The sequence below is a fragment of the Rhincodon typus genome, chromosome 8 (assembly GCF_021869965.1).
Source record: "Rhincodon typus isolate 14 chromosome 8, sRhiTyp1.1, whole genome shotgun sequence".
In the NCBI taxonomy this organism is placed as follows: Eukaryota; Metazoa; Chordata; class Chondrichthyes; order Orectolobiformes; family Rhincodontidae; genus Rhincodon; species Rhincodon typus.
The window spans coordinates 74,000,252-74,018,626 of record NC_063339.1 but is presented as its reverse complement, the minus strand read 5'-3'; the positions used below and the strand labels follow the sequence as shown (position 1 = coordinate 74,018,626).

At 40.1% G+C, this 18,375-nt stretch overlaps 1 protein-coding gene across 6 annotated transcripts in view; it reads right to left on the bottom strand.

The window, feature by feature from the left end:
- Positions 1-2,107: 2,107 nt before the first annotated feature.
- bahd1 (bromo adjacent homology domain containing 1) overlaps positions 2,108-18,375 on the bottom strand; it is a 69,238-nt gene continuing 52,970 nt past the window's right edge. For 5 of the 6 annotated variants that reach the window (XM_048600126.1, XM_048600129.1, XM_048600124.1 and 2 more), the window contains exons 4-7: positions 14,610-14,769; positions 5,507-5,586; positions 4,170-4,261; positions 2,108-3,077 (exon numbers count right to left, since the gene is read on the bottom strand). In XM_048600126.1, coding sequence (XP_048456083.1) covers positions 2,891-3,077; positions 4,170-4,261; positions 5,507-5,586; positions 14,610-14,769 — 519 coding nt within the window. In that variant the 3' untranslated portion in view covers positions 2,108-2,890. Of the gene's footprint in view, positions 3,078-4,169; positions 4,262-5,506; positions 5,587-14,609; positions 14,770-18,375 lie in introns of those variants that run through there. The other variant, XM_048600130.1, reaches the window with a different exon arrangement.

Here is an 18,375-nt window from a genome sequence, read left to right as displayed (position 1 = left end):
CACACTTCAAACCAGTCTTTGTCTACTCTATCTACTCTATCGTAGGAGTATCTCTCCCTCACCACCACCACCTACTATTAATCTCTTTTCTTTATGGACCTTCCTGTTGTTTCAAATATTTCTTTCTGGGGCCCTTTAAAATACTATTTAAATTAATTTGGAAAGAAACTGTAATCAGAGGTCATTGGTCCCAAGCATATTAAAGTATTGTGGATCCACAGATCAGAAATAAAAGCAGAAGTGCTGGAGAAACTAAACAGTTCTGGCAGCATCTATCACGCGACAGTCCCAAGCATGCTGCAGTGGAGCCTGGCTACCTTAAACAGATCAGTCTCTGCATAGAACATATTCCAAAGCCCAAGGAATTTGAAGTCATATGCCTCTGCTTTATTTATTCAGCCATATACTACCTTTTGCTCCATATCTATACCCAACAACCATGTAGAACTGGGAATAAACCATAGATGAACAAATTTGAAGTCCTGCACTTGCATTTTCTTCCAAGCTCCAGATGGTCCAGTTCCAAGACCATAACCTTTTTTGTTCAGACATCATTGGCTCTTCAATCCTCAAAGTGATCTGGACCCAGCAATGCCCTATCAGTAAAGGGGAAAACACAGCACACAGAACACAAACTGACACATTCAGACTAAGGAATCCCTACAAGAATTCTATTTGCACACTTTATTGTACTATTGTATGCGTACATCCCCTTCCAGCCAACGCCACCCACCATCCAGCCATCTGCCCAATGAGACAATGGATGCAATATAAACTGCACACCTCCAGTCTGATCACACTCAACATTATTAAAAACCTGCATCACTTTCCTTGTTTTCCCCAGACAACTGCTGGCCACTTGCTTACTAAGTCTTTGTATTCTGTGTTTTGAGGTTACCCCCTTTTGCAACAAGTACTCTGGGAAATGCTCAGGCTATCTGCCCTACTCTGGCTCTATATGGCCCTGAAACTCAGAAGCCTCGAACTAGTGTTTAAGTAACTGTAGACATTTCCTGCACAGGATTATCCTGTGGAAGTGTCTTGAAATTCTCAAATGGCACAGTACAGACAAAAGATCACCACTGTTCCATCATTGTGCTTAGAAGTCTATCCACACAAAGAATGTATATATCCTTGGCTTAATTTAAATTTTAACTCCTTAGTTCTAAGTTATTCATTAAGCATTTACTCTTGTCGATGGATTTAAGTTACATAACACATCCCTTTCCTCCCCTTGAAGTTTCAGTCACCACTGAATTTAGTATATTTCCCCAATTGTGTTGGCAACTCTCTTGTTCCTAAGACTGCAAACCATATAATATTTTTCTTCCCTCTGGTGTACAGCAGCAGTATCCAGAAATAGAATCTGAAACTATTTCGTGGAACTATTTTCAGAAAAACGACTAGGTGATATTCAGAGAGCAGACTTTAATGTGGGTGGTCAACTTTCTCCTCCACGTCATTCATTCCCCCTTTGTTTTGCCCAGTTCTATACCTGTCTTCCAGTGCCAGCAAATATTAACCCACCCATCCTCCATTTTGAATGTAGTCAGGCTTTTGACCAACGTTTTGCATGTTATTTTGAATCTTCAAATGTCAGTTGTGGTTTATTAGTACTCGAGTCACCAAGTTGTTTTCAAGCCTCACTCTAGACATAATCCAGACTGATAGCAGTACAGTGCCAAGGAGAGGGCTGCATTGTTGGATCTATCACCTTATAGCAGGGGATGTTTTATTTGCATTTATTGCTCAATGAAAATAACTAAAAACAAACAGATCATATCTGGTCACTATCACATTGCAGTCTGTGACATTTCACTGTGCTGCTGTTTCCAGTATTACAGCACCAACTGAAAAGTAATTTATTGGCTGCAACGCACTTCACAATATAGTGAAAGATGCTATATAAATACAGGACCTTCCCAGGTTTTCTAATACACGTCTACCAATGCCAAGCTAATGTTTGGTGGTCAGAATTTGATCACAGTGACAATGTCCATTTTCGATTCAGGGAAAGAAAACAATGCTGGGCTTTTCTAGTAAACTACAGACAGGATCTTGAGTTGTGGTGCTGAATGATGGGAGAAATGGCAAAAGTAAATTCCAATGGTATTGGCAGAAACATCTTTTAATTCTATATGGCCACCAGGCCTAACACTTCAAACATTATTAAAACCTTTCAAGTGAAAACATCAGGACATCAGTAGAGAATGAACTTTGTTTTTTAAAAAACACAGTCTCTTCAAACATATCAAACTTAAATCATATATTAAATTTTCTTTCTCAAAACTCGATACAATTTTTCTGAAATTTAATTCCAACAAGTAATTATCTTTGAAATAATATTTTAAAAAAGAGGGAAGAGAAAGAAAGAATTTGGAATGTTATCCCAATTCAGACGTAAACATTTAAGTGCTGGCATTGTCTGCCAACATGGAAATCGGGCTAGGGTTATTTAAGAAATAGATCAGTTTGGAGTACAAGTGCAATTTCTTTTGTTACTGTTTATAATTTTTAAAATTCGCAAAATGGGTCATCATTCACTTGGGAAACAGGACCCGTTATTAGTGGTGATGGAGGACGAGCATGAGAAAAGTGGCTCGAGTGTCATGATGACATTGTCGAATTGATTAGTGCAGAAACCAGCGCTGTTTTCCAGGAGCCAGTTTTCAGATCGGTCACTGTCCTTTGGTATGCAGTCAGTGTGATTGAACAGATCTTAAAAATTTCTAATTTATATACATAAGGCAAAGGGAAGAGTGTGTCTGTTGTCCACCAGGAAGGTTCTATGGAATCATAACTCCAGTCAACATCCATCATGTGTGTTCTTCTGATATCATATGGGTTGTTTTCTAAGCCTGAGTTCCCAAGGAATTCGGGAAGTGCTATACTATTGCGGGTTTTTAAGAGTTCGGCCGTGGCGGAAGTCGTACACATGTCTGCAAACAAAGACCAGATCTGGGTCCGTGTTTTCAGGGACTTTGCGGTGGGAAGGAGTGGAGTACTCTTCAGAGGGAGGGACCACTAGTCTGTGATCAGGGGCTCCCTCCTCTCGCCACTTTGCCAAGGCACAGAACCTGCAGAACAACATGGGAGAAAATAGGAATTACAATGAAGATACATCATCAGATGGAGACATTTACACCAGCACTCACCTACAGCTCTCACAGATATCCCCGATATCATTAACACTTTTCAGTACTGTCAGAGAACCAATATAAACCATTTCCATTCAGTGCATCTTAAGTGGGTTGGAATATGAAAAAGAGAAAGTTAAATTTCAGCTGTGTAGAGCCTTGGTCACACCCCATCCTGGGTACTACTTTCAGTTTGGGACACCAAAACTCAGGAAGGATAGTAACCTTTGAATAGGTGCTGAATTGATTCACCACAATCATACCAGTGCTTTAAAAGTTAATTAAGTCAGACTGCATTAACTTGGTTTTCGAACGTTGAGAGGTAATCTGATCAAAATACTTAACATGATAACGCTAGATATGAAAAATTTTCCCACGCAGATGTTGAGAACAAGGAGACAATTTTAAAATTAGGAACAAACTATTCACAGGCAAAAAATTAGGAAGCACTCTTTCACACAAATTGCCTGCTACAAAAGATGAAATGGTGAGGATGTGTTAACTATAGATTTCAAGAATCAGATCAGTTAGGTAGGATGTATAACGATTCAAGATAAAATACAGATCAACCATGACATAAGTGAGTAGTGGAGCAAGCTAAAGAGCCAGAATAGGTGCCGCAAGTAAAATTGTATCTAGAAACAGACTGCAAAGTAAAACTCAGTCCTGGTCCCGACTGCTCATCTATTTCCAATTGCTAATCAATTTCTTGCAACAAATTATTTGCATTCTTTTTCATCCTCTGTCCTTTCTATTATTTCATTTCAGTTTTCTTCGTACTTGTTTTTCCCTCATGTTAATTTAACATCCCCTTCGATACGTCCAAAGCCATTCATCCATGGTAGGCAGTACCACATTCTAAGCTCCAAGTAATGAATTTTCTTTTGAAGTCCCATTTGGATTTACTCGAGAATATTTTACACACAATACCTCCAGTTTTTGAAACTCCATCTAGTTACAACATTTCTACAACGGTGTCCCATTGCTATGTATTATTCCCACACCAGATCTGGAAAGCCTGGAACTACTCACCGGCAGTACTCAGAGAAGGTCAACACATAGCATTTCTCTTCAATGCAGGCTACGCTATTCTCATCCTGATGCCGAGAAGCAAAGATCTCATTCTGTAGGAAGAGAAGAGCAGAGGCAGAACTTTAAAAACCTACACTACTCAAAAGCACTAGTCTGTTCAGCCTTCTCCATCTCACTAGTACTCCAGTCCGCTCAGCAGCATAGTGATTCCAAGATACCATTGGTATGCTTAACCCTGGACCATAATTACTTGAATTGAAACAAGATGCACATGTTCTGTGGATGAAAATGCAGAGGTGGAGGGGAGGGAGAGGCCAGTGTCATTCTATATTTAAAGAAAGATCCAGTAAATAAAGAGTCTTCCTCACGTTTATCAATAATCAGACAAAATATATTTTACAGCAGACCCTCTGATCCGAAGAATTTATCTATCATGCTTCAACTTGCATCTGTGCCTGGATTCATCAATAGCATGCAATGACTGCAGCTGATACATTCTCTCCTCCTTGGCACTCTATGAACTTAGCCTTTACATCACTGTACCATAAAATCGATTGGCAAAATGAGGCTGTAACTTTCCCCAAGGGAGCCACCTGACACTGTAAGCTACAGGCAAAGCAAAATGCGTTGCTCAGTTTGATAGGTAACTGATTCTTGTTCCTCCACCAAAGCGAAAGCGTAAGTTCAAAGAAATGCTTTACAATTGGTGATGCCATCCTCCAAGATGGGCATTGAACTACTGCTCTCTCTCTCTTTGATCTGAATCAGATTGATTGGCACCACCTTACAGCATGGTATTTTTCCAGTGCTGATGAACATAAATATTAAAACTAGATCAACATATCAATAATTGCACCGTCATTTCTGGGATTCTGCTCCATCCAAAAATGGTTGTTGTATTGATTGACAACAAGCAAAATTCATACGATGTGAAGCACTTCAAGTTGTGCTAAAGAGTGCTTTGCACATGTAAATTTTCTCGTTTGCATCATCAAATTAAAACTAAACATATGACCTCTTGATTTCTACTTTATTGTTTCATTACACATTGAAAAAAAGTCACAATAGTTTGAAAATAAGAAGCATCAATGACGACTAAAAGCCAAAACAATGCTGAACGGAGATTATATAGATACACACACACATAGATATGCACACGCAAGAAACAGGTGCTGGTGAGAGGCTAATATAGCAAGAGGCAGAGGGCAGGATGAGATAGGAGCAGGAGCAGGGCAGGAGGCCAGTACAGGGCAGCAGAGGCACAGAGCAAGAGGCAGAGACAGAGGATTTAGAAGTGAACGCCTACAGGCTCTGTAGGGAAGGTTGCTGTTGCTCACCTCACAGTGAATGCTTGGATTTCTGCCTCCCTGGATGTGCTCAGGCCTGTAGTACCAGTAAAGGCTCATCATAAGTTCCCCTACAGGAAGAAAGCAATACTTTGATGAGTGTGGGCTCATGTGAAGGCCCTAATAACCACTCAAACTTGCACAATGCTCCTAGCAACTTCAGCTGCCTTCAGAGAATCACTAGGTTTCTCTGTGACCAACTAGATTGGTCTGGCTGGGAACACTGATGTACTAGTTTGTGTTACTGGACTAGTGATCCAAAGAACACAAGTGTAATTCCCAAGGCAACTTGGAGAATTTGAATTTTGGGATTTTATATAAAAGATTACCATCAGCAACACTGATCATGAAACTTCAGATTGCCATAAAACCCAAAATGCTAATACATCCTTTGGGTCTGAAAACCTGCTATCATTACTTGGTCTGGCCTGTTATGCGACTTCAGATCTACATCAACTTTCAAGTGCCCTATAATATGGTCCTGCAAACCATGCAGTTGTATCAAATCACTAAACTACAGAGACAGCCCAACACCACCATCTTAGGGCAACAACATAAAGGTTTATTAAATATCGGTCTTTCCATTGTCATCAACATTCAGAGTATGGACACAAGCAGCAAAACAAAATGCAATCCATTTCAACTAGAGGTCAAGCTAATCAAGGCATAAAAAGCATCCACACAACCCTTGAAACAGAATATACAAAATCTTGAAGATGTATTGAAGATTATTCCACACTGCACTTGTCTACCAGCAAATTCCACAGAGACCAGTAATAAAATGGTACAATGCGAGGCTTACATGACAAGGAGGGATGTATTGGCTGGGGTGGTAAAAGGTCAACCACATGCTGGTTGAGAGGAACAAGGATGTCAGTGATGCTGGTAGAAGACTCACAACCACATATGGGTACAGGAAGTTTGGACAATGATAACAGCCACCTTTAGCTTAAGATCAAATCATTAAATTTAAAAACAAAATCTGTAATGCATTTAAAACTCAGGTGGTTGGCATTAATCACTTCCCACTCCTAATGCTTTAACTTGGTAACCTGCACTGCTGCCATCATTTATTTGGATAGTATGCAGCTTTTATAGGGAGTTCAGTTTTCTTCCCAGTTGCAGTCCTGACGATATCAAGTTCCTTATACTCAGAACAGTATTAACAAAAGAAACTGAAGCAGGAGTAGGTCATTCAGCCTTCAAAGCCTGTGACACCATTCAGAGAGATCTTGGCTGATCATCTTCAACATCATTTTTCTTCACTGTTCCCCAATCCTTTGGGATTTTTAACATTTAGAAATTTACTCATCTCAGTCTTGAATATACTCCATAACAGAGTCTCCACAGCCCTTTAGGACAAAGCATTCCAAAGATTCACAACCGTCTGAAGCAAAGAAATTCCCCCTTATCTCGATCCTAAATAGCTTGCCCTTTATTTTGAGACTGTGTTCTCCCTGGATCTTGACTGTTCTCTCGCCTTCTCTCCCCCTACTGTCTGCTTTCTGTTGAGCAATTTTTAAAACTCTTTCCAGTATAGTACCCGCAATGCTTTCTGCTCAAATTTTGTTTATTAATTTTCTGCGAGGGTCCTAATTGAAAGCCTTCTGAAATCATTTAAATAGACCACATGCACTGGTTCCCCTGATCTAATCTACTAGGTTCAACAGACTTGTTAAACATGATTTCCCTTTCATACATCCAGGGTGACTCCTCCAGTCCTTCCATTTTTTTTAAGTGTCTTGTTGTTGCATCCTTTATGATAAACTCTGTTTTCCCTGTGACTGATGCGAAGCTAACAGTTTGGAGTTACATTTGCCACTTTCTAATCTGCAGGGAATCATTCCAGACTCTATAGAATTTTGAAAGATGACCATCAATGCTTCTGTCATCTCGAAAGATATCTTTCAATATTCTGGGGTGTGGATCATCATGTCCAAGGACATTCTCTAATTTAAGTCCCATTAATTTTTGTTGCACTTTTGTTTTTGAAAAAGTGGCATTAATATGTTTTCCAGTTCTTTATTTACACAGTGGTTGACAGTTAGAAAGAAGGTTTGACATTATAGGAGAATATAAACTGACTAGTCAGACAGGCAGATCAGTGGCATATGGAATTTAACCCTGAAAGAGGTGACAGGTGAAACAAGTGACAAGTAAAAAAGATAAAGGGAGGACTAATGAATGGCAGCACACTAGGAAGCTCAGGAGGAATAGGGCGATCTTGAGGAGCTTATCCATACATCCCTGAAGGCAGCAGAACAGATTAATAGGGTAGTTAAGGCAGCATACAAGACACTTGCCTTTGAGTTATAACAAGATTATAAGAGCATGGAAGTTATGTTGTGTACAGTACTTTGATTACGCCACAGCTGGGGTACTGTATGCAGTTCTGGTCACTGCACAAAACGGAAGATTGCACTGGAGCGGGTGCAGAGGAGATTCACCAGGATGTTGCCCAGGTTGGAGGAGTTTCGCTCTTGAGAGAGGCTGGGTAATCTCAAATTGTTTTCTTTGGAGCAGAGAGGGCAAGGGGCCTGATTGAGGTGTATAAGATTATGAGGGGCACGAACAGAGTGGATAGGAAGTATTGTTCCCCTTATTGAAAGGATAATAGCAAGGTGCATAATGTGAATATGAAAGGCAGGCTGTTTAGAGGGGTTTGGGGTAAGGAGTAGTTGAGGCAAGAAACCTCAACTTTATAAAAGTTTGATCCATCCATTCATATAGATATGGTACACGTTAGCCCAAGGATTCTTACTAAGACCAAGTAAAAATTTAGACTCTACAGTCAACTATCAGATTGTTTCTGAAACAGTTCTGACCATAGGATGCCACTGTGCACTTACCCTATCTATAGAGATAGACCCCTTACCAAGTTGGTATCATGTGTGCGCTAAGGAACCAAACTTGCTTGGAAAGCAAATCACTCAGCTATTCTCACAATAGAAGGGCACTCTTTTAAAAGTCTATCTTACCGTCAAATTAATTAAAGCCATATTAATAACTAGCATTTGAAACAGAAGTTTCAAGGTCCTTCACAGAAGTGCTGTCAAGTGATCCTTTAGTGGCTGGTATTAAGACAGGTGACTGAAAGCTTGGTTTTAGGAGCATATTTTAAGGATACAAGATTTGTAGAGAGGTCTAGGGAGATGACTTCCGAATTTCAGGCCTAGACTGCTAAATGGAGAAGGTTAAAGAAATAGGGAAGGGCAAGACAGTGGAGAGGTTTGAACACAAGGATAAGATCTTTTAGTTTAAGGCTTTGCTAAAGCTACAGTGTGTAGATTTAGACAGTGCAGAAGTGATCAAATGAACAGGATGTAGTAAACTATGGACTCAACACTGCTATGCAGCAATTATATTTGTGGTGCATCTTAACATTACAGATTAGAGGAAGGTGATGGATTTAATCACTAAACTAGCCTCAGATCACTGGCACATTTTGGTGGTAAGTGGGGTGGGATATATTGAAAGGAGGGCAATGGCTTTTGGAAATTCAGAAGTGGTTAATTTTTTATTTTCAAGAACGCAACGTGCAATATACATGATTGGAACAGAGCATCTTTTTTGCATAATCAGTGTGGGCTGGCATGTCATTTTACAAAGCTGGAAAGTAAAAGCCCATCTGGACAGCTCAGGTCAATTATTCAGTCACTGAGCAAACATTGTGTACTCAATAAAACCCATAGAAAAAGGATACTGGTTTACATGACAGTACATGGACACTAACACTGATTCAATGGAGATTTTTGAAGGCAACAAATTACTAATTAACAAACTAAACACAGCTACCTACAAGACAAGGTTGTTATAATTCATTATCTTGCATACAAATTCATTGTATGGTTCATGTTAGGTATCCATTCCACTACTTATAATCCAGTCCACCTTTTGAGATGCACATTCAATACATTATCATAGATGTCCGCGCTACTACTTGTGACAAATACATTGGAAATTTCCAATTTACTCCATGGATTTGGACAATTACACTTTGTATCTGTTCCAAAATCATGCCAGACATGTATAAATGGTTTACATATTCCATACAGTTTAGCAAACATTTCCTTCAGCTTTACATCCATGTTTTGATTAACATCCAATTAACTTCAGATGCGCTTGTGTGATTGACATCATTTGCTTCTCTAGTGAGCTATTCAGGAGAGGAGCAAGTAGGAGCATATGATCAAGTAAGATCAGGAGAAAATAGCATGTGCATAGTGGGATGTGACACTGCTGAAAAGAAATACTCTCCTTGACCTTTATGCATGAGAAACTCATGGTATGTCTGAAAGATGGACTGGAGAATCTCTAGAAATTGTGAAAACCTCCATCAGATCTGTTCCCAACCTCTTCTCTCTCCTAGGAGAACAGCCCTAGCTTCTTTGATCTCTCCACCTAACTGAAGTCCCTCATCCATGGAACCAGTCTAGTAAATCTTCTCTGCAACTACTCCAAAGCCTTTCCCATACTGCAGTGTCTAGAATTGTACACACCGCACCTGAGGGTGAAACAGTGTTTTACAAAAGATTGATTATAACAACCTGGTTTTTGTACACTCTGCCTCATTTATAAACTCCAGGATTCCACATGCTTTTGGGGATATGGGGTAGGCAATTTAGGAATGAGATGAGGAAACATTCCTTCACTCAAAGGGAGTGCAAGAGAAGGGGGGGGGGTAGAGTGTAGATATAAAACATAGTTATATATAATATATATGGTCTGAGCCCATTCATGGTGGGTGTGTGCACACGTGCACGCATATGTAGAAAAAGATCTTTTTTATATAGAATGTATCCTGACACACTTGTGGATAAAATTCCATCGATCATTTGTCCTTCCATTAAGCCAACCTCTGTCGTCTTGAAGTGGATCACTAACCTCCTCACAGTTCAAACTAATTGGAAATTTTGTGTCATGAGTAGATGTTGAAACTGTATTGTGTACCTAATTTTAATTCATTGATGCAGATCAACAAAAGTAGTGGATGTAGTACTGACCTCTAGGGTACCTTCTTCCTGCACAAAAAACAATTGCACACAACAGAGTGCAATTCTCTGCTGCTGTCACTGAGCCAAATTTGCATCCAAAAGGTTATCTTACCTAAAAACTTAACTGTTTCTCTCCAGAAAACGGTGCCCAACCTGCTGTATATTTTCAGCACTTAGTTTGCATCCATGCCATCAGTGGCCCCTTTATTCCAAGCGTTTCAACTTTGTGAGCAATCCTATTGCACTGCAGTTCAGCGAAGCGAGCACATCAACTACATTACCCTCATCAACCCTTTGTTATCCTATTAAAAACTCAAGGAAATTGGTTAAATATGATTTGTTTGACAATTTCAGTGCAGCATTCTCTTTGTACTGGCACAGGGATTTTCAGCATGCATTAGGCGCTCCAGTCTCTAGAGTGAGACTTAAACCCATGACCTTCTGACTCAGAGGTAAGAATGCTACTCAGAGCCACAGCTGGCAATGCAGAGAATTAGTTTTTCCAAGCAGCAAGTTGATTCAGTTGAATGAGACCTGCATGTTGGAAACTGGCAGCACTAATGTTCAATCAAACCAGACAAGAAAAATTAGCATTTGATGCTCGAGACCTGTGCTGAGGTGGTAGGGTGCATTAATTCACTCGCTCTTTCACCAGGCACAGGTTACAAAAACTCCAGATAGCCAAGCAGTAAGAGAAAAGGGCCTCTATGAACATATTTAAGTTTCATAACAGAAAACCGTCCTTGATCTGAAAATACGTGGGTGGGGTACTGAGCCCTCTGCACAAACAAGGTACAACAATAGAAATGGAGATGATTTCACCCAGGGTGTTGGATTGATTCTGATTTATCTTGCATACCTAGGGTTTTATATTCATCATCCAGTTACTTGCCAAAGAAACAGAAATCGAAGCACAGGAAACTATTCAGTCCACTGCACCTGCTGGAGCTAACTAGTTCCAATCGCGTTTTTTCTTCACCTAGAAGCATGCAACTTTCTCCTTTCCGTGTACTTATACAACAGACTTACAAATGCTTAAGTATTTTTTTTATAATCAAGTTTACCAAGAAACCCATAAGTGCAAAAAACCTTTTGAGCTTTGATAGCAACTGGGGAGGAGAAAGAGAAAAGGAAAGGAAAGATATGGACAGCAAGAGGGGAGAATGAGGAGAGAGAGATGGTTGGACAAACAGTGCCCCTACTGATCAACAACAGCATGACATGTCAGGAGATGGTGGGATAGAGCTAAGGTCAGACTTGGAGGAAAAACCCCTAGCATCCTCCGACTGACAAGCTTGTTGACAGCAGAGGTCAAAGCTCATCTGCTGCCACACTAAGCCAATTAGGAATATGGGAGCTCACTTCCGATTTACCACAGAGCTAACCAAACAAATTCCACATGTCAGCAGATTCAGAACAGGAGGCAAAAAATCCATTTGAAGCAGCACTGAAAAAGGGAGTCTTCAGGCCAGCTGCGAGAAAACAGTTCATTTAGATTTACAAGTGAAGGTGACTTTGGGGAGGCGGAAGAGGAGGAGAGTTGGTGACAGACCGGCCATCAGGTAACCACTGGGTCCCCAAAGAGGTTGAAGCTCACAGAAATCTTTAAAATAATGAAGGGGTTTGATAGTAATGACGTAGAGTAGATTTTTCCATCAGTAGGGAAGAAAACTATAGACTATAATAAATATAGTAATAAATCCAATGAAGAATTCAGGGGAAACATCTTTGACCAAGGAAACATCAAAACGTGTAATTCGCTACCACATATGGCGAGTGAATAGCTTGATTCTGTTAAGGGAAAACTAGATAAACACAAGGAGGACAGGAATATATGAATACACAATAAGTTAGATAGATTAGAATGCTCATTTGATACATACACCACTCAGACTGAATGGCCTGTTCCTGTGCTGTAAATTCTATGCAATTTCACCTAGATGCTGGGTCCATAGGCTTTTCCATCTACTGGAACTGGACAAAGATTTGAGTGATTTCCAAGGTCCTTTGTAATGAATGCTTAACATTACCAATTGAACAGCAGAGTACTACTTAACATCATAGGTGCCAGATGTGTGAAATATTTACGACTAAGCAACTGCAGATTTCTTGGCTGTTTGAATGCGGCTCAGGGGAAGGAAACTAACTTCAACACATTAGAATCCAGAGGGAGATGAGAATTAAAAAAAAAATAACATGAGCTGTGACAACCTGGAATGCAATGCTTGCAGGGTTAGTGGAAGCAGATGCGATACAAACCTTCAGGAAAGGTTTGGTATTTAGATGTGGAAAAGGAGAAATTTGCAGGTCTATGGTAAAGAATAGGGGAGTAGAACAGATTGACTAGCTGCTTCGAAGTGCTGAGACAGGCACAATAGGCCTTGAGTCATATCATTTTATGATAACAGTTCAAACCATCGCCTCTAAACTGGCACAGAAGACTAAAACCCGGAGTCTAGTCCTGCTGCATATCTTCAGACGACCGATGAGAAACCAGAATCCGGATTTCAGTCATGCAAATGTTAGGATTGGGCTCATAATGCCAGGTTTCTGGAATCAGGTTCAAAGCAGAACTGAAATTGCATACCCATCTCCAGCTTTCAGCAGGTGTTGGCAAAATAAAAAGAACTAGATGTTGAAGGGTGATGAGGACACAAAGTGTAGGGGAGGGGATGGGCTTAAAAGAATGTGGAGGAGAGACAACAAAATTGCTGATAAATGTGGTTTAAAATCGGGCAAGAACCAAAGCTCCACACACAACACAAACAGAACAGGGGAGAAATAGGATGTGGAGGCAGAGGTGTCATTTCCTTCATGCTCAAGCCAGGTCATCAATCACTGTGATATTCCGCAGGCCATCTGCTTCACGCAACTCCCCTGACATCTTATTACAAGTACAATAACCCTCCCAAGCAACAAACGTCACTTCACAGTCCCCAAGCCACCATTAACTGAGTGGAGTACTGGAGAAACATCAATTATGGAAAGTTCTCAACTCTCCCCTCATAAGCAATACAAAAGGCCATGTCTTAGGTTTGCAATAACCAAAACTATGTGCTATAAAAGCAGAGACCCACTCATTGAGACAGATTCTTACTGGCCTCCAGGCCAGATACTGCAGCAACACCCTGCAGGTGGAAATGCCGAACTAATCAAAAACAGACAGACAGTCTCAAGATGACAATCATAACCCCAAAGAAACAACCACTATCACCACCCAATGCTCCCTCCTCAACACCAAGTGATTTTACAGTAGAATAAGTTTCCCGAGTTGGGGGGAAGATGGCAGGAAGACCTGGAAAGTAAATGGGTTATAAGACACCAACTCCACAGTAACAAAGGAGCACTTCATCACTACATGGCAGGCCACACACCAGTAGATTCCCACAGGCCTAGTCCTTCATAAAATACCAAATCAGAGATGCCAATTTAAAGACATTTCAGTACAAACAGAGATCCATTTCCAGTCCAAATCCATTAGTACTAGCTAAAAAGGGAATTAAGTAGACTGAGGAGATTTAATGGGCTTTTCATGAAATTTATTCAGTTGGAAACATGGGTGATAAACTGTTGCTGGCTAATACATGAAAAAAATACCACAGGTGATTTGGCATTGAGAAAATAAACCTTTCAGTTGCAAGCAAGATAATAATATAGTTCTGGATATAAAAGAAAAGGGAAAAAACAGAAGGGGGAGCTTGGGCCAAGGGGAGTACACAGTGGTCAGAATACCCTCTCATTATTTTACAGTGACAGCATACACACAACTAAATTTTTGCTTAGCAATACTTTTGTTAAAGAAACAATGCAGTGCTAGCCTGAACGCATGCTGGAACTCTGATCTTCCAGCCACCAGGCCAACCCCAAACAGTTTTACAGGTTCAGTCCCTCCTTTGCCTCTCCCCCGCCACCCAACAAGCCCCAATTACAGACAGGATTTCTCCCATACTTGGCGAGCAGACTAGACAGGATATTAGAAACAAATACATTTAGCTAACATCTGGAATAGCTACGTGCTGTGTAAATTCCAAAGTCCTAAAAGCAGTACTATGTATTCCTTGTAGGTCTTACTTTGCATTTCATTGATTCAACTGGCTAACCTGATGCAGGGTCCTCCCAGAGTGCAGAAACCTTAGCAACATAAGGAATTGACTTCTTCCTGGGCCCAGACTTCAATAAAACAGTGTCTCGAACCTTGATCACTTCACCATCCCTTTCAACTGCAGGATAGCACTTCCGAATCAGGAGCTCCACTTCTCCCTGAAAAGGAAAATGGGTTAGAGAAGAAATGGTAAGAAAATATGATCAAAGTCAACTGAGCCCACCAAGCCTCCCTCCTCAGAGTCAGAAAGATGTGACTTTAAATTCTACTCCAGAGACTTGAGCGCAAAATTTAGTGTGGCTGTTCCACTATTATGCTGAGAGAGTACTGCAATGTCAGAAATGCTGACATTAATGTAATGTAATGTTAAAATGAGGCACTATATGCCCTCTTCAATTAATGTAAAAAATTAGCAATGTTTGAAAACAAATTTGCCGCGATGTGACTACACTCAAAAGTTTATTAAATTGTGAAGTGCTCTGAGCCATTCTGAGGTTCTTCCATATGCACTCCAAAATATTATTTGAATCTGAATACCAACAAAATACTGCATGAAAGATCAGTTCCTCTTCTGATGGAACACAAGCTGACACGGGTGACACATGCAAAACATAGCATAATGTTGCTATCTCTGCAATTAAACATTTATGATCAGGGAGAATGCCCAAGACAACGTTCTCTCCTTGAAAGTCCTCAAATAACACAGCTACTTCAGAAGATTCAATGGTCATGAGTAAGCACACACTATACAAAGCTGGTAGTAAGAAATAGGTCTAAACAGGCTTCTGTTCCACGGAGAATTGAATGGGGTTAGTACACTAGCAGCATCACAACAGAATAGATGCCCCCAGAAAGCAATCAGCTTAGGAAGGTAAAATCCCACTCTAACACCTCACCCTTATATAGTGTGGTCATACTGTACAACATGAAGGACTGTGGGGAAACACTGAAGCAACAATGTGTCCAACAACAGTTTGCATTAATATAGCACATTTAACATAGCCAAGATGATCCCAGGCAATTCAAGTGAGCAGTTATTAAACAAAATAGGACATTAGGCTAGGTCACCAAAAGCTTGGTCAAAGAGTCAATTCCAAATTAATGATTTAAAAGAGCTGAGGTATAAAGGTTTCAGGATAGCATTTCCCAGCTTAGTGTGAAGACAACTGAAGAAATCGCTGTTGATGGCTGGGCTCAGAAATTGAACCACAACATAGTCACTGCTGGACAGGAGACAGAAGTCACTGTTTTAATTGAAAGTGCATCTTGCTGCTAAAGTTCAGTATATCATCTTTAAATCACCAGTCTGGTTGAGATCAGCTAATCCAACATATTCAAATCTCAATTTGGGCTTGCTGGGCCATATGAGTCAATACCACACTGGACAGAGGCACTAAAGTCAGTCAGTGGAAGAGGTTTACTGTATATATAAAAATTTCCAGATGGGATGGAGTAAATGGCTATTACTTCACTTTCAGACAACAATGCAGACATGGTTTTACAGACTTTGAATTTTACTTGCATTTAGCTTTGAGGCTCAGACATGTATTCAGGATGAAAGTATAATGCAAGCACTAGTCAAATAACTAGAGTAAACTACAACCTCAATATTACCTACAACAGACTGCAGCCAAACCAAAACAGAAGCCAAACAGGGAGAAGAACTGAAAAGAAAACCTCTCGCAACATGCCTCCCTTTTCAGCAATGTTCAAGATCAGTACTGTCCAGTGGCTATTTGAACTGAAAAGTTGAAAAATTGGCCGCAGAATAAAGATTTACTAGAGAGCTAGAAGGGATTAGTGTGAAATTCTGAATGGAATTATATGTAGAGGTAGACATAAAAAAATTGGCACCAATTCGAAAACGACAGCCAGAATTGCTCTGATTTTGGATTGAGTCCAAATTTCCAGCATATATCCACTTAGCAGTCCCACTTTAGGTTTACTTTTCAACTTTGAAGAACAACAGACATCATGATTTGTACACACCACCAACAGCATTCTATTTTTAGTAAAACACCTGCTGTAACTGTTTGATAGTCCCAATATTTTTATTGCAATAGCCACAGTTTTAAGGATGCTATTTATGCAGGACAAATCAGATGATACTTTGAACATTTCTAACACTTGGCCTCAGCTCTGAAGTCACTAGACTGGTTTCCTTATATACTATTACTCCTCTCTAGGAAAATGAGCTATTCTTCATGTGGTGACATTATTTGTCCACCTGATCAGGCCATGGAAGCAGAATGCAATCTTTTCTTCACCCAGCATGCATATACATATGACATGACTTAACACAAAACAGGCTATTCAGCTAAACAGGGCCATGCTGATGGCTTTTCCTCATACATGCCTCTTCCCATGCCACTCTTTAAACACATTTCTGCTATTCATCTCACTTATTTCATATTGTAAAACGTTCCACATTCTCATCACACTCTGGGCAGTTTTTCTCAAATTCCTATTTACGGTATTAGTGACTATCTTGTAATGAGACAAGTCAGATAGATACAGTACAGATCACTGCGATGAGGACCCAGAGTTCTGCTTCATTTTTCTCTTCTCTGACTGAGGGTTTCAAGGCCAAATACAACACCATCTCAATGAGATCAGCCAATTCATGACAAGCACAAAACTATATTGTTTAGCGATAATAAGGACTGCAGATGCTGGGAGCTGACGTCAATAAATGTGGAGCTGGAAAAGCACAGCAGGTCAGACAGCAACCGAGGAGCAGGAAAGTCAACAGTTCAGACTGAAGTTTCCTGACGAAGGGTTTCAGCCTGAAATGTTGATTTTCCTGCTTGTCGAATGCTGTCTGACCTGCCTGTGCTTTTCCAGCTCTACATTTATTGACACTACATTGTTTGGTTTTAGTTTGACTCAACTGGCAGCTCTGCTTCAAGAATCGAATCATCAAAGCCAAAGCCAAAGGTATAAGGAAGGAGTGTCATAGTGATGCATTCCTTGTTGGAGATGTTAAAGCATTGTCTTGTGTACTTGTTGGGCAACAATTAAAGCGTTCATGCCAGTATTCACAAACTAGTGTGTTCTCCAGGTATCTTAGTCATTATTGTGCCATCAACAAACACCAACAGAACAGATCACTCCAGTCATTACATGACTATCTGGAGGAGCTTGTTGCATACAAATGTGGTATTGCATTTCCTCCATTACCATTCTGACTACACTTAAAAACCTAACTGAGCAATAATGTGGAAGGAAATTATTTTGCAATGATACTGAAGAATTTTAAACACAAGGAGGATGTCTTTGGTTGTTACTCAATGAGCAATCCAAAAGTCTTGTCTAATAATAAAATAAAACAAAATACTGCAAATGCTGGAAACCTGATCTGCAAGATTGACTTTTTCTGACTCCACAAATGCTGTCTGGCTGAGTTTTTCCACCATGTTTACATCATTAATGTCTGGTGTAATTTGGATTGTTTCTCCTTTAAATATTCTGGAAATGAAAGGGTTATTAAAAAGCCCATTTGGTTAATTAACATCTTTTAGGGACGGAAACCTGACATCCTCATCATGTCTGACCTACATGTAAACTCAGTCTCACAACAATGTGGCTGGCTGACTCTTAAATGCTATCTGAAATGAACCAGCAAACCACTCAGTTGTACCAAATCTCTGCACTCTAGTATTTGATAGCAATGGTCCACCATCACCACCTCAGGCAAAAGATGGGCAATAAGAATTACACCCCGAGAATTATTTTTGTTTAAAAAAAAAAAAAAAAAATCTGAT